This window comes from Solanum verrucosum, unplaced genomic scaffold (genome assembly GCF_900185275.1).
Source record: "Solanum verrucosum unplaced genomic scaffold, falcon-dt-bn FXZP01000281.1, whole genome shotgun sequence".
In the NCBI taxonomy this organism is placed as follows: Eukaryota; Viridiplantae; Streptophyta; class Magnoliopsida; order Solanales; family Solanaceae; genus Solanum; species Solanum verrucosum.
Genome location: NW_026020554.1, coordinates 148,056 through 163,592, shown reverse-complemented (window position 1 = coordinate 163,592; position 15,537 = coordinate 148,056). Strand labels below are relative to the sequence as shown.

General features: G+C 32.0%; 2 protein-coding genes across 9 annotated transcripts; one reads left to right on the top strand and one right to left on the bottom strand.

The window, feature by feature from the left end:
• Positions 1-694: 694 nt before the first annotated feature.
• Positions 695-3,939, top strand: LOC125810151 (uncharacterized). The gene is made up of 6 exons (XM_049489671.1): positions 695-1,274; positions 1,367-1,587; positions 2,322-2,541; positions 3,047-3,132; positions 3,472-3,563; positions 3,700-3,939. The coding sequence occupies exons 1-6, from the start codon at positions 1,185-1,187 to the stop codon at positions 3,936-3,938; spliced, it is 948 nt and encodes a 315-aa protein (XP_049345628.1). The 5' UTR covers positions 695-1,184; the 3' UTR covers position 3,939.
• A 4,984-nt stretch (positions 3,940-8,923) lies between these two features.
• LOC125810103 (uncharacterized) lies at positions 8,924-14,985 on the bottom strand. Of its 8 annotated transcripts, XM_049489631.1 has the most exons (11): positions 14,763-14,887; positions 14,523-14,571; positions 12,772-12,874; positions 12,019-12,128; positions 11,746-11,814; positions 10,845-10,960; positions 10,450-10,504; positions 10,206-10,326; positions 9,556-9,603; positions 9,377-9,471; positions 8,924-9,044 (listed from the first exon to the last, which is right to left on the bottom strand). In XM_049489631.1, exons 1-11 carry the CDS (start codon positions 14,885-14,887, stop codon positions 8,949-8,951), a joined length of 987 nt encoding a protein of 328 aa, XP_049345588.1. In that variant the 3' UTR covers positions 8,924-8,948. The 8 variants fall into 8 exon arrangements, with proteins under 8 accessions (XP_049345588.1, XP_049345582.1, XP_049345583.1 ...); XM_049489625.1 differs by lacking the exon at positions 14,523-14,571 and having other exon boundaries at positions 8,932-9,044; positions 14,763-14,985; XM_049489626.1 differs by lacking the exon at positions 14,523-14,571 and having other exon boundaries at positions 8,932-9,044; positions 12,800-12,874; positions 14,763-14,985.
• Between the last annotated feature and the right edge of the window lie 552 nt (positions 14,986-15,537).

Genomic DNA, 15,537 nt, shown 5'->3' with positions numbered 1-15,537 from the left:
AAATTTATATTGATCCAATATGATTTATGAGTAATTTTCAAATGTTTTATACATAACATTAAATTTTGTCAGTTTGTCATAATTTGTGTGATACTGCTATTAAACTTGAAACCATAACAATTGAAAAGAGTTCGTAAGTTTGACCAACATAATAACTATAGATTGAATATAGGGTAAAATCTTATTGATTTATTATAATTTTCACGTCATAATTATCAATATTGTTTTACTATATTTGACACTCAACTAAGGGCATCTCCAACCTTGAGGATATTTTTAATTTCAAATTTTATCATTAAACATAAGAAAAATAATTTACAAATAACTTTTAAATACCAATACAAAAAAGAATATATTTATGTAAATCCCTTCTCTTCTGTATATCGTTATTTCTTATTTTCTGTTCGATATTTATATTAAAATTTAAATTCATATTAAACATTATAATGCTTCCAAATAAAAATAATATTTTTATATAAAAAAAAGTTAAATTTAAAACCTTCAATTATAAATTTTAAAATATACTTATCATTGTATCTCAATACTTATGATGGATTCCTTTCCTTTTAACGAGTCTTGATCACACTCATTAGTCATAAGTCGTTTTTATCCAAGCAACACTCTCTTGTCTTAACGAGTCGTACTCATCATCCCTTTATATTAGAAAGAGTCCAATAAAATTTTATCTCACCACCTTAATTTCCGCTGTTTTTTTCGCGTCACACAAATGTCTTCCTAAAGTCCAAACTTTTTTTCATTTTCTTCTTAAATCTATTTGCCGGAACTCGTGGGTAATATTTTTGCTTTGTGGGGTTGTGTTAATTTCTCTGAAAATCAAAGAAAAGTCTCTGTTTTTTCTTGGGTTTGAGTAATCTTGAAAAGTTTTAGCTGAAATTACTGTTAATTTTAGCTTGTGGGTTTTGACTGTTGTCAGAAAATCTCGCCGGAATCATCGGTTTCCGGTCATCGGAAGCATAAAAATCAAAACTTTATGTTATGTTTTTCCATATATAATACATAAAATCCCGTTTTTATCTCCCCTCTTCTCTTACCCTGTTTTTTTTTTTTTTTTTGTCTCTGTTTCATTCTTTGGTGAGAGAGAAAGAGAGAAAAAGTTTCTGTTTTTTTTTCTTTTATTTTTTTCTCAATTTCTCTCTTTTTTGTGTTTTTCTTTTGTATAATTAATGACAATGGAAAAGGGTTCAATGCAATCAAATCTTGATTGTTTTCTTAATTGTACAACCCCATTAGTCCCATCTCAGTTTCTAGCCAAGGTTTGTTTTTTATTTGATAAATTTTATTTCTTGATTGTGTGTATAATTTTGTGTTTATATGATTATTAATTTTTTGGTTTTTGTTGGTGTAGAGTGAGATTAGAAACCTGAATAAGCTATGGCATCCATGGGAAAGGGAAAAGGTGGAATATTTCAAGTTGGCTGATCTTTGGAATTGTTTTGATGAATGGAGTGCTTATGGGGCTGGAATACCTATTAGATTGGATACAGGGGAAACTTTGGTTCAATATTATGTTCCTTATCTTTCAGCAATTCAAATATTTACCAGCACTTCACCTGCAAACTTTTTAAGGTATACCCCTTTTGTTTACATTCTTGTTTTATCTCAATTTGATCATAATACTAGAGTTTGGTTGTTGTTTGGGGGTGAGGGGGTTGTTGCTTCTTTAAATGTTTTTCTAAGAATTGGAAAGCTTGATCACGAACGGAGTCAGGTGGGGCCGAGGGGATTCATCTGAATTTTTATATGTAAATATAGTATATGTTGAACCCCTTTGTGAAAATCCTAGCTCCACCGCCAAGGTTAATGCTTATGAACTATGTTGAGCTGGTCAAAATTTGGACAAGGTGGTTTCTTGATTTCTGTTGAAGTTTACACTGGTTTTAGAATTGTTGTTTATTTTGGTGATCATGTGTTTCTTGAAGTTTAGTCCTTCATAAGTTTGTTGATTGTAGCACTAGAATTTGGTTTGGGGTGGGGGTGGGGGGGGGGGGGATGGAGGGTGTTTTTGCCTTTTTAAATATATTTCTAAAAGTTGGAAGGTTGAATGTTTATGCACTATGTTGAGCTGGTCAAAATTTGTAAAGGTGGTTCCTTGCTTTCTGTTGAAGTTACACTGGTTTTAGAATTGTTGCCTTTTTTTTGGTGATCATGTGTTTCCTGAAGTTGACTCCTTCATTAGTTTGTTGATTACTTGGTGAACCAACTAAGGTCAATAATGGTTATGCAGAAGAATGAACAGGTAACTGACACTGTTATAACACGTCAAATTACAATGATTTTGTAAAAATGTGTGTTCCTTTTAGGGAGGAGGCCGAATCTGTTTGCGAGATGAGGGATTCTTTCAGCGATTCGTTAAGTGATGAGAGCGAGAATGAAAAGCTATCGAGGTGGGACGGATGCTCCTCTGAGGAAGGTGTAGTTGAACAAGATAGCTTAAGCAGAACGAATGATAGATTGGGCTACCTATATTTTCAGTATTTCGAGAGATGTACTCCATATGGAAGAGTTCCTCTAATGGATAAGGTATCATCTTTACCAGATCATGTCATTTTTGTGCAATAAAGAAATCTATATAGAGTTATGGAGTGTTACCATGTTAGGTGTTAGTTACTTTTCTCGCTTCTTATAATGTACTTTGTGAAATTATGTGGTAGAATCAGATAAGTTTGTTGTAGTTCATCATGTAGAATGTTGCAGTTTCTTCTGCTTCTTAATTTTCTTCCTTTAAGCCATTAGATTATAGCCTATAAATCATAGGCATAAAATGGAATATTTGTTTTAATTAGTATAATCAACTAATAAACGCCCTCTATACAGTTTTTTCCCGAAACCATCAGTAGCATAATATCATATCATCTGATATATAATTAGAAGCATATGTTCTTTCTTTATGAAGTTAGATTAATGTAATGCTGTTTTATGATGATAAGAGTATTAATTCCATGTGAAATATGTGGTTTGTATGTTCAAAATATGTTTCTTTCTTTTGATTGACGTGAGTCTAACACCAGCTCATGCTGCCTTTCAGATTAATGGCTTTGCTGAAAGATACCCTGGACTAATGTCATTGAGAAGTGTAGATCTTTCGCCGGCTAGTTGGATGGCAGTTGCTTGGTATAGCAGCCTTTACTCTCTGTTTGCAACTTATGATCTCGGAATCTGTCGTTAATCTATATGACTTTATCAAATTGAAGTGATTTAGATGCATTAAACTATGTTTCCATCCAAGTACTTATATAAGGTGACGTAAAATTTTATATTTACCTTCCGTTAGTGGCCAAGAAGAATCAGGCGATCATGTTTTCTCTGTAGCATATCCTACATGATACCATGTCATTGATGCTTTATTCTTTTATTGTTTCTGTCTTGCTTCTTTCTTTGTAACCATCAAATATGGAAAAGGGAATAAAGGAATGATCGGGTCACTAACTTTATTGAGGTGAAAAAATGTAGGTATCCGATATATCACATTCCCATGGGGAGAACCATTAAGGACTTATCGACGTGCTTTCTCACTTTCCACACCCTTTCTTCTTCTTTTCAAGGTATTATTCCTTTTGTCCTTTGAACAAGTGAATTCACCATTGCTTATATTCCCTTTCAATTCCAAGCTTTTATTCTTTACTCTACTAGTGTCTATTCGGAATATTCTTTACTCCATATTCTTCATTTCTTGTCCAGATATGGACCTTGAAGATGACATGGAGAATGGTAGTAGGAAAAGAAAGGAAGGGGAGAGCATCTCTCTCCCACCTTTCGGTTTGGCCACTTACAAGATGCAGGGTGACGTGTGGATTTCTGATAGAAACGGAAGGGACCAAGAAAGGCTGATGTCACTTTTTAGCGTGGCTGATTCTTGGCTAAAACAATTGGGGGTTCAGCACCATGACTTCAACTACATGAGTATTCGTCGTGGTTGATGAAAAACTTGAACGATGAAATCATCTTTGCACGCTAACAATGGAATTGACTACCGGAAATCCTTTTCTACTTTGGAATCTTGTTTTGTCACTTGAAAGCATGATCAGCCTTTGAACTGAGAATCGTCAATGCATCTTATGTAAAGGCATTAGGCTTTTATGCAGTCCCTTCCTTTTCCTAAGTCGAGGATCGCAGTAATCTTATGCTTGTGATTTCTGTGACTACTTTTTTGTATAGGAACGAGCCTAGCTTTTACGCGATAAAACTTGAGATGAAGCATGAGACGAGCTGTAGTGGCTCGTTGTAACTGTGGACTAAATCGGGGCACATCAGATGTCAATGAAGTCCTTTCTCTTGAATGCAGTTCTTGCAACCCTTCATTTGTTTAGTTGGTCTTGTGCTTTGTAAAATTGTTATGCTAAATATGTGATGTTTATACAGAGAAAGAACTAATCTATTACTCTAGTAGTTGATCTAATTGCAATGCAGACAAATTGCAAGAAAAGATAACACTATGAAAAATCATGGTTCAAATCCTATTTACACATGCCTAAACATTGTTGGGAGTGATGGAGTAGTAAGTATTCATTCATCCTTAATCACTAGTCTCAAGTTCGAGCCTCAGGTATGTAGTCATATTTATTAGAGAGTATTTACCCTCCAATGTGGAACTTCCTAGAATAGATTTGAATTAGAGTCGAGTTTTGATTCATCCTTAATTATAGAGTCTTGGATTTGAGCCTTAGATATGGAATCATCTTTATTAGAGAGGATTTACCCTTCAATGTAGAACTTCCAAGCATAGATTTGCAATTAGTCGCGTTTCATTTCATTCTTAATCAGTGGTCTCGAGTTGAAGCCTTAGGAATGTAGTTGTCTTTGTTAGGGAGTGTTTCTTTTCAATGTTGGACTGCCAACGTAAATTCGAATTTAGTTGAGTTTCAATTCATCCTTATTCAAAAGTTTCTGGTTTGAGCCTTAAGTATGAAATCATTTTTGTTAGGGAGTGTTTCTCTTTAATGTAGGACTTCCTAATATAATTCGAATTAAGTCGAATTTCAGTTCATCCTTAATAAGAAATCTCGAGTTTCTGTCTTAGGTATGAAGTCATCTTTGTCAGAGAGTGTGTCTCTTCAATGTAGGACTTTCACACGTAAATGCGAATTTAGTCGGATGCCAATGCGAATACCAGATATTAGTAAAAAATCCAATAGACAAGTACCACAAATTTTAATGAAATAATTGATGTGCGCACAAATTGACTCGACCGATACCGGTATTCACATTGAATGAGTTAGTTGATACTTTAATTGATCTCCCTAAAAGTCTAAAACCTTATGTGGGCTCCTCTTTACAAATTGCAATAAATAATTCAAACTTGAATGAAGTAATAGAATGTTGGTTATATACTCTATAGAGTTGAAAAAATATTTTTAAATTGTCCATTATAAGGTAGGGATAATATTATGTACACTATTTTTCTTATTATAAAATTATTATTAAATATATTATTGTTATATTTGTGTGAATTGAAATAAAAATCTAGACATAAGTTTGCTGGGGGGGGGGGGGGGGGGGAGGTTTTTTTTTAATTATTTGATATTCAAAGTTTGTTGATCTGATCAATTCAGCTTCACACACAAAACAAAAATGGAGATCAATGAAAGTGATACTATAACAAATAAATGATTTAACAGTAATAATATAATTGCAGATATATTATAAATATGAATATCTATAACCAACATTCTATATAAATACTGTTAAAATTTTTAGTGATTTTAACTGCAATGATATTAATTATCGTTAAATATTTTTGTAACAATAAATATTGTTGTTAAAAAAAAATAATCTACTACCACTAAATATATATTTTGTTTAGTGTTAACATAAGAGATCTTAGAAATTAATACAAAAAATCTTCTTAGGACATTATCTTATGTTCACATGAAATTATTTCCTCTTTACTCTCATACAACTAGTGGCAAAAACAGATGCACATTGTCAACAAAACTGTCAAATCAGAAATGGTGATTGTAATAAGATGGATAAGATTTTTTTAATTTTTAATAGAGGCTTTAAGTCTGAATCTTTGATATATATATAAAAAAAATTTGTTAGGAAACAAAAATTCTTATAAATAAATTTCACACTGCATGAACTTATATTAGCGATCAATACTAAAAATAAATAAATATCACATCACTGATTTATAGAGTAGAAAAGATATACTACCATCTGTAGTCCATTTTTAAGTGTCCTTTTAGTCAAATAAATTTGGTCCAAAATAAAGTACTCATCACTTTTAAAAAATTAAAAAGCATTAATACTTTTTTTCCCCAAATTTTACCTTGGTCTAATTAATAATTTATACAATATTCCAAAAATCTTCTCAACAGTATTCACTCTTTTTTTAAAACCTTAAACAATATTTAAAGTTGTCTTATTCTGCATTTCTTTAAAATGTCTTTTTTTTATAGCTTAAACTCGTAATCTATAGTTACTTAAGAATAATTTTATCAATCACGTTAAAATTATTTTTTCACTAACTTAATGCATCAAACTGTTTTTTTTTAATTTAAAACTATGTTTAAAATGGACATGAGGAAACATGTAGTTTAGTACACTATTTTAAAACTATGTGCTTGTACTAAATTTTTATCTCTTGTAATAAAATACTATTAGGTACTCACTTACATTCTTAAATTATCTCACTACACAAGTCATGATTTGGAAAAAAAAATAAAAAAATTTGAGGTAAAATACAAAAATGTCCAAAATGAGAGATAGATTCTAGCCATCAGTGGTTGGATTAGCCTTCGGACTTTTTTTTCTTCTATTTTTATTGAGAAAAAAGAGATCTAACTAAAGTTGAACATTCATCATTGTCATGATGATGCGATTGAATATTTATCGATCTAACATCCGACCAATCAAATATATTCTTGAGTTCGATTTTAATTTATAAGTAATTTCCTTCTCGAAAGAGAAATAGTTATTAGGTCAAGAATGAAATGTGAAGAAAAAAGATAAACAATTAGTGGGAATCATCCGTTGTCGGTCCATATTGGATAGTTTACTCAACTAATCTTGTCTTCACATCCTCTAATCCTTAATCTATCGTTTAACTTTAATATACTAAATATTTAACAATCAACACAGACCCAACAAATTATATTAAAAGTGGTCTTATATATTTTTTCTGTCTTGGTTTACTTAACACACTTATCTTTTTAGTCTATTTTTTAAAAAAAAGCGTCTCAAATTCTTATTTGATAAATATTTATTAATGTTATCAATATTTTGACGTAGAAGTTAAAACTCAACTATAAGTGAAAAAACATTGGTAAAACACATTTAAAGTATAACCATTGATATTTCAAAAATATCCTCGACATATAACAAATATATCAACAAAGAGGTTTAAAATTACAAAAATGTTCTCAACATAACGCAGACACATCGATAGAGAGGCGAAGTCATTCAACACTTTAAGAGTTAGGTTTCGACTTTTTGCGTCCATTAATTATCCCATTGGAATTAATTATCTTGGACTTTTACCTAATATTTTGTTCCTAGGATGATGTACAAACTACAAAGCAGTATTAATCAAGAACTTAATTGTGTGTCCAATTTATTAACCTTGACTTGTTGAGCATAAGAAAGGTCCACTTTGCAAAATTATGCCCCTAATTAACGAATGAAAGCTCATAATCTAGTGTTGCGTATGAAAGTTTGAAATAATTCAAATTCGTGTATTATAAGACACATTTTTTACGATAAGATTTTCAGTATAGTTTTTTTCATTTTCAAAAGTTTGAGGTACCAATAATGCTACTATTATATTCTTACAACAATAACATATTCGATGTAATTTCATAAGTGAGGCCTAAGCAAAATACATAACCTTTTTTCCTATCTTATAAAGGTAAAATGTTGTTTTTCGATAGATCCTCAACTCAAGTATAACATAATAAAATTATATATATATATATATATATATATAGATGAATTTCATTTTTGGAGACAAAAAACATCATGTTATCTTAAAAGCACAACTACTAACCATATGACAATTGGAGAAATTTTAGGCAAATTCCCACCAAACAACTTATATCTACACATGGGGCATGTTGTTGCATTTTCAAGTAGAATTCAATTTAATTTCTAGAAGTGAGAATGAAAAAATTTCTACATTATCAAGTCATTTAAAAAGATAATTATTGATATTCGTTCATAAAATAACTTGACATTAATAAATTAAGTTTTCTAGTATAACAAGTTGAAATACATTAATAAAAAGATTTTACGATCGATTTTTGTGGTCCAATGACATGACAACATTATGTTTGTAGAAATTCCAATAAAGTTTGGTATTTAATCCATCACTAATTGCTAAGAATTTTCCACACTGTGACTTTTTGGATGTGTTAGGCATCATCGCATTGGCTAATTTATTAATAGTTTACTAAATTTGTAAATGCAACGTATTACAAATGCAGAAAGTGGTTAGATTTGCAAAATGATCTATGAATGAAAAGTAAAAGCAAAACATGCCACATGTCACTGCCCTATTGGATCATCAGAAAGTTTTAGTAGCTCAGTTGATTGACGGAAGGTTCGATTCCCCAGAAACTTAACAACCACTTCTTTTGTCTATTCAATAACGTTTAAGTTGAAATTGACCATATGAATCTTCATTGTCTATATCGTTGTATTTAAACTAATCTCAATCCAATATTATACAAAACAAAATGAAGAATAAAAGTTAAAAAAAAACCACTACAATTTTTCTATATTTCATATTGAGTAGCCAAAACCATCACCTTTTGTACAAAACTCTTCAGGTTTTGGCTATATCTAAATCATTTTATTACACTCTGCCTATCTTTTAACTTATGTTGCTCGGATACTACAAAAATGTTGTCGTACCAGGTCAGATCCTTTCCGACACACACCACCTGTCGACATTATTGAAGAATCCGGGGAACAAGAAGTGTGTTTACTTACTATATCAGGTTGAATGCTGGCAGATCTTCTATTCTTTGTATATCATCTAATGATAGTTCCCTCTCTAACTGCATCCTCGTCGCTTGCAAAACGTTCTGATGGAATGAGACACAAAAACAGTTTAGTAGAAAACATAGAATAGAGTGTAAGCTACCAATTCATCTAGATAACAACAGATCAAACTGCTCGTTTCGTTTTCATATGCCTTGTTTCATCGGAGCCTTTTTCTTTTGCTTGTGTTCGATTAGAAAATAATCAGCATTAACATTTTCTAAAATCACACACGTTGATCTTAATCCATAAGCTCGTGACATGCTCCTCATATGGTCAACATAGCCTATGTGTTACTTACTGAGAGAGATGTGCGCGCACACATACATACAGAGATAGATAGACAGAGAGAGAGAGAGAGAGAGAGTGTGTGTACATTAAACTCCATGTATGAAGCACGCATAGCCAGCCACTGCGCATCCATCATCGCAAATGCTATACAGTATAGAACATCAAACGCCTCGTCATCTTCTGCAGGTTTTTTTTTTTCAGAAAGCAAAGTTCATCTAAATAGAACAGTGATTCACAACTACTTCAATTAATTTTCTGGCTTACCTCCTATCAACTTAACAAAATTTAATCCTGGAAGACACTTTGGTTTTTCTGCAAGAGAAAAAGAAGTATTAATGTCTGTTCATATATGCTAAAATGCCGACGGTTTTTAAATTCCAAGCATAATCATAATGATCACCAGCTGAAACTAGTTTACATACTAGTAGAGAAAACGAAAACTCAAAGAAAAACCAGCCATAAATCAGTGCAGAAAAAAAGAAGATAAGATGATATATATTGATATCTGAAAGCAGAAGAGATGGTCTATGTTGCTTGTACTCTCCAAAAATGTTGTTGGGTGTGAGTCGAATCCTTCAAAAGTAATGCATTTTCGCAGGATCCGATACGAGTGCAACAACATTTTGGAGAGTACAAGAAACATAGGAGATGATATTTAGTAAGTACGAATTACTCCCTCCATTTAAATTTGTTTGTCTTACCCTCCTTTTAGTCCGTTAGGGACATTTTGATACATTCTACATATCTTTACTTTCTTAAACATCGTGTCAAGTCAAGACCAGACAAACAAATTGAAATGGCGAGAGTACTTAAAACTTAAGAGAATCTTCAGTAGAATTGTCAATGTTTAGCGTTTCTGATTTTTGAAAATCATTCCAATGAGCAGTTACACAAATTTGCAGCAAACTATTCACCTGAGAATAAGTCGAGCATCTGAATCAACATGAATGTAACATTAATCCCAGCAACTGCAAATGGATACTCCCACGTTGCTCTCAATCCACTTTGCTTGAAAAGCAACCTATGAAAACAAGCCTTGATTTTGAATATCCACAATTAGTTATGTTATTATGTGACAATCATACTACGAACACCTAAAGAGAACACCAATTTTACGGAGCAGCTTAAGCTCTTTGCAGAACAGCTGAACAATCATACCGGATATCTTGTTGCAAAATACAGCAAATTCTCGAGCGAAATAAATCCACAACCCCTGCAACAAGAAGATTTTACAAATGAGATAAATATCTCACTATCTCAGTGTTACTTTACATTGGTTAAAAGTGAACAAGACGATGAATCACTTTTCTCTAATCCTTAGTTATCTACTCATTGTTATAGAAATGCAATTAGACAAGCGTTGCAAATGAATAGTTGGATACCTTCTTCCCTAGAGATGAAAAAGAAACACTACTCATGTTAATTAATACAGTTGAAAAACATAAACGATCTCCTCCTTCCAAGAGGTCTTTACACATTTCTTGCTACGAAAAGCGACCAAAGTATCTACATGTCTTGACAAAACATTTAACATCTTAAAGGGTGAACTTGACCTGAAGTCAGTTGATGGGTTTGCTCCTTGCCAGCCCATATCTTTCCATTGCTCGGAGATCAAACTTTTAAGCTTAACATTTGGAAATGCTGCATTCCATAAATCTCGAAGAGCTTCCTGAAAATTGGAGTTAGTTATGTTCTAAAATACAGGTTGTAGCCAGAAAAACATAAATGAGATTATAATTCGAAAGAGATGCAGGTACAGATAGAAACAAAATCAGAAGAAAAATGCTGAGGTACAATCTTTTTCAACTTTTATAAACTAAGTTACTACTCTGATATGATCATAAATACTGATATATCGTTAAGATAAAATGTAATAACATAGAGACGTCGGTGCTTTCCATGAAATTAGAGAGACAGAATGTTTACGTGATTTCTTACAAAATTTCAGCATATTGAATTAATGAGAGTGACTATGGACCATGCAAATTTTAGATTTGTTTCGAGAACTAGTGCATAGCTTGTTTCGGTCTGCAATATCACTAGTTATCTGAAAACATTTGTCCAGCATAATACTTGTAACCGATAGTAGAACACCAATCAGACAGGATTAGAACTTCATAATTCCTATAAAGTTTCAATATCTTGTTGTATGATCCTATGACTGGACAAAACGGTTATGGGAATTTTACTAGTATAACATAATTCTTAATCATTCTGAAAAATACGTCTATCTAGTATAAACGATTTTCATATGAAGTGTACACAACTACATATCTTTTTAAAACAATATGATAGATAACTTGGATCAATAAATATAGTATTCCAAGCCCCTTATGAAAAAATGCCTCTACGTGACAGTAGCAATTGCAATTTCACTATCTTTAAAATATTGTTTTATGGTAACTAAACCAAAATTAGCACGATATAAAAATAGAACAAGCATTTTGGAAATACTTGATGATCTAGGCGTGCTTCATCAAAAGGTACTCCTAGCCGTTCTTGAAGCCCGTGTAAGCTTTGTTCCTGGAAGAAATTAAATATACATGCAAAAATTCACAATGTTAAGAAGGTATAAATTACAATGGTAAGTAAAATAAAATATCCAAAACAGTCTCAACAAATTTCTACCAACAGAAAGAACCACTTAACAAAGGAACTGATTCAACCAGATAGGACACGAAACAGAGGTAAGATAACCTCAAATGCCAATATGGTTCTTTGGTTTACCTGATGAGGAGTTAAAGGGTAGTTAAGATATTTATCGCTTCCAAGTCGTTTATTGCTCGAGCGGTTGAAGATTCCTCCTATCCATGCTCGTGGTCCAACCATAGCATTAGCTACAGCCATCAAAGTCTGATAAGTGAAATGAACAAATAACAATGGAAATGTACACATATCGCTTTATATATTAAGTAAAAGGAACAACAGCCCTAACAAAAAAGAATCTAAGAGGTGCTTCTTGAAGTTTATATTAAAGTGCTTCTTTTCACTATGCTTCACGTTGTAGTTTACTCCATGGACTAGTCTATCATATACCATGCTCATTGGCTTATCCTAATTAGGCTGTATACTTGCCCCGTTGTGCTTATCCAGCCTCTACAACTAAATTATGAAGACTTCTTTCTGGATAGTGATACTGGTGATGGAAGATGCTCAGCCTCACATATATATAGCGAAAAAGAGACTTGACGTCCAGAGTGTTTTGTTGTAAAAAAATTACGGCACATGGCTTTTCAAAAATAAACAATTTGTATTTGGACCATCCCGAAAATTGCAGTGTATAAGAAGCACAGACATTATAAAATCACATATTTGTTGTACTATGAATTTCACAAAAATAGAAAGATTGAAATATTAAAATACACTCCAGTTGCACTACCTAGGAGAAACTTTTCCGAACAGTAGGCAAAGATAATACAGATGCAGACACCATCAATGAAATCATTTAGGTGGTAACTTAGAAAAATAATATGCACTCACTAAAGCACTGAGCAAACTGTGAAATTACGTGTGGAGGATTATGTGACCATGCTGGCTCCTCATCTAGCTTCTTTCTGTGCCAATTACTTTCATCTTCATCAGCCTGAATTCATACGTTCTGTGAGGTAAAATTAGAATAGAAGTGCATTCTGCTTTACTATAAATTGCTAATGGAAGTAAATGACACAACTAAATGAAAACATGACAGAATTCAACCATCTACTTTGGCTATCAAACTCTGATTTCAGCAGAAAGTTGCAAGTTAATGCTCTTAAAGTCAACCTGTACAATTTGGGATGACAATTCAATCATCTAACCTAAGATCTATATCTTATACAATCTAATAGAATGATAAGTTGTTCTACAGTCAAAGTAGAACAAAAGTTTTAAGCACAGGACTTCAAGATCAAATCTTGCCTGATGAAATCTATACTTCAATTCCACATGGCCAAAGGATTCAAGAATGGCAGTGTGAACTGATGAAACCTATAATTCAGTCCTATCAACTATGCCTCACATTCATTAAAGGAAACTACTACACTTCAATCCCAAACTAGTTGGGGTGCGCTAATACAAATCATCAAAATCCATTTCATTCAATTTGACCCGTTTCACTCCACTATGTTTGCACTTAACCAAGCTATAAACAACCAAACTTTCAGAAAACTGAAATGATGCCAAGAAAAAGAACAAGAAGAAAGAGGAAGCATTGTAGATATCAAGATCAAATCTTTCCTAAGATAACCAAAACAACTAACACACTGCCAACGGAATTCAAGAATGGCAGTGTGAACTGATAAAGCCTATCATTCAGTCTCATCAACCTGTTTTGTTCAACTACACTTGCATTCATTAATGAAAACCACTACATCTCAATCCCAAATTAGTCGGGTATACAAATACAAATCATCAACATCCCTTTTTGCTCAATTTGGCCAGTTCTGTTCAACTATACTTGCATAAATAAAGCCAAGCTACTAAATAGCCAAACGTTCAACCAAATACAAGGATTCTAAGAACATGAACTAGAAGAATGAGGATAAAAGAAGCTTACTTTGTAGTAGGAGGCACAAGAAAGAATGCATTGGCTACGCCTTAATCTCATTAGAAAGAAAAATTGTTGGGAGATCAAAAATTTTCCCAAAGTTTCAAACAGAAACAAAAAAAGGTTAAAGAAGAATGATAATAAACAGTTGTTCAAATAATTACACTAACCCATGCTTCCTTCTTATATTTTCAAACTATCATCATTTCAATTCTCACTCTTTACTTCCAACCACCAAAATTATGTAACCCCAAAAAGGGGAAATAAAGGAGAAATGTGGGATAATTACAAACAAATTAGAGATTAACACCACAATCAAAGGGAACTTTTGTTTAAGTGCCTTCATTACAGGTGCACAATTATGGAAAAAGTTGTTCTCAAAGGTAATCTAGATACTTCCTCTCTTTTTTTTACATCCAACAAATAACATCATTACATACGACAAAAAGAATATAAAGTTTGCAAATTGCATGCACATACACAACAAGAAAAAGTGGGCACCACCTTTAATTAGCATATAATAAGAGAAGTTTCTGTTCTTGTTTCAACAGTTCTGGGTAATGATGACACCCAAAAAAAAAGACAAAGTTCGCAAATTTACAGCATACATATAAAAAAAATGTACCACCCTTTATATATTAAGAGAAATATCAAATATCTGTTCTTGATTCAAACCCAAAAAAAGAGACAAAGTTTGCACATTTACAGCATACATTTGTGTAATTAGAGAAATTTGTGTTCTTGATTCAACTGTCCTGTGTAAGGGTGAAAACCCAAAAAAGACATAAAGTTTGCATCTTTACAGCATCCATGCAAAATAAAAGGTATCACCCTTTATATAATAAAAGAAATTTTTGTTCTTGAATCAATGGGAAATAATGAAAACCCCAAAAAGACATAAAGTTTGCACCTTTGGAGCTCACATAAAAAAAAAGGGGGCATGTACCTTTTATGGCATAGATAAAGGTAAATCCATGTTCTTGATTCAACTGTTGATGGCAGACAGCAGAAGTGATGGAGAAGAAGGGGGACATCAAAGGAGAAATCAAGAAACACATTTTTGGCTTCCATAGCCAGACATGTTGCTAAAACATCGCCTAATTTATAGCTATTTTTGCAGATTAATTTACAATTTGCAGATGCTAAAGACACTTTTGCTAATCAAAGACTTGCCTTTAAAAAAAATGAAAAAAAATAATATAAATCATTCTTTTAAAAATCATTTAAATTAATTGAATGAGTTTATAGGTATCAATAGTTGTGACTTGTGTCTTGATTTTCTAAAATTAAGTGTTTTTTTTTATGTTATTCTTAATTGAGTGATTACGTGATTATCTCGCGTTATAAGGTAATTTTTAATGTATGTACAAGTATGATTAAAGTTACCAATTGCTCTTCAAAAAAAATTTCATTGTATTTGTAGAATGTATTTTGGTAAGTATATATATTATTTTAGAAACTATGCAATGTATGTGATTTTTAATATACTAAATCAACCATTGTACTAATACACTATATTCAAAATTATTTATTTTACACCCATCAAATGATCCCTTAGTACTTTTAGTTTAGAACTTATATTTATATTTAAAATTTTATTTAAATATATAAATAATTAATCAAAAATGACTTAAAATATCTTCGAACTATTGAAAATAATACAAAATTATCATTTATCCACCAATGAAAATTCTTGATGCTTATGAAGATGGACTCTAGAG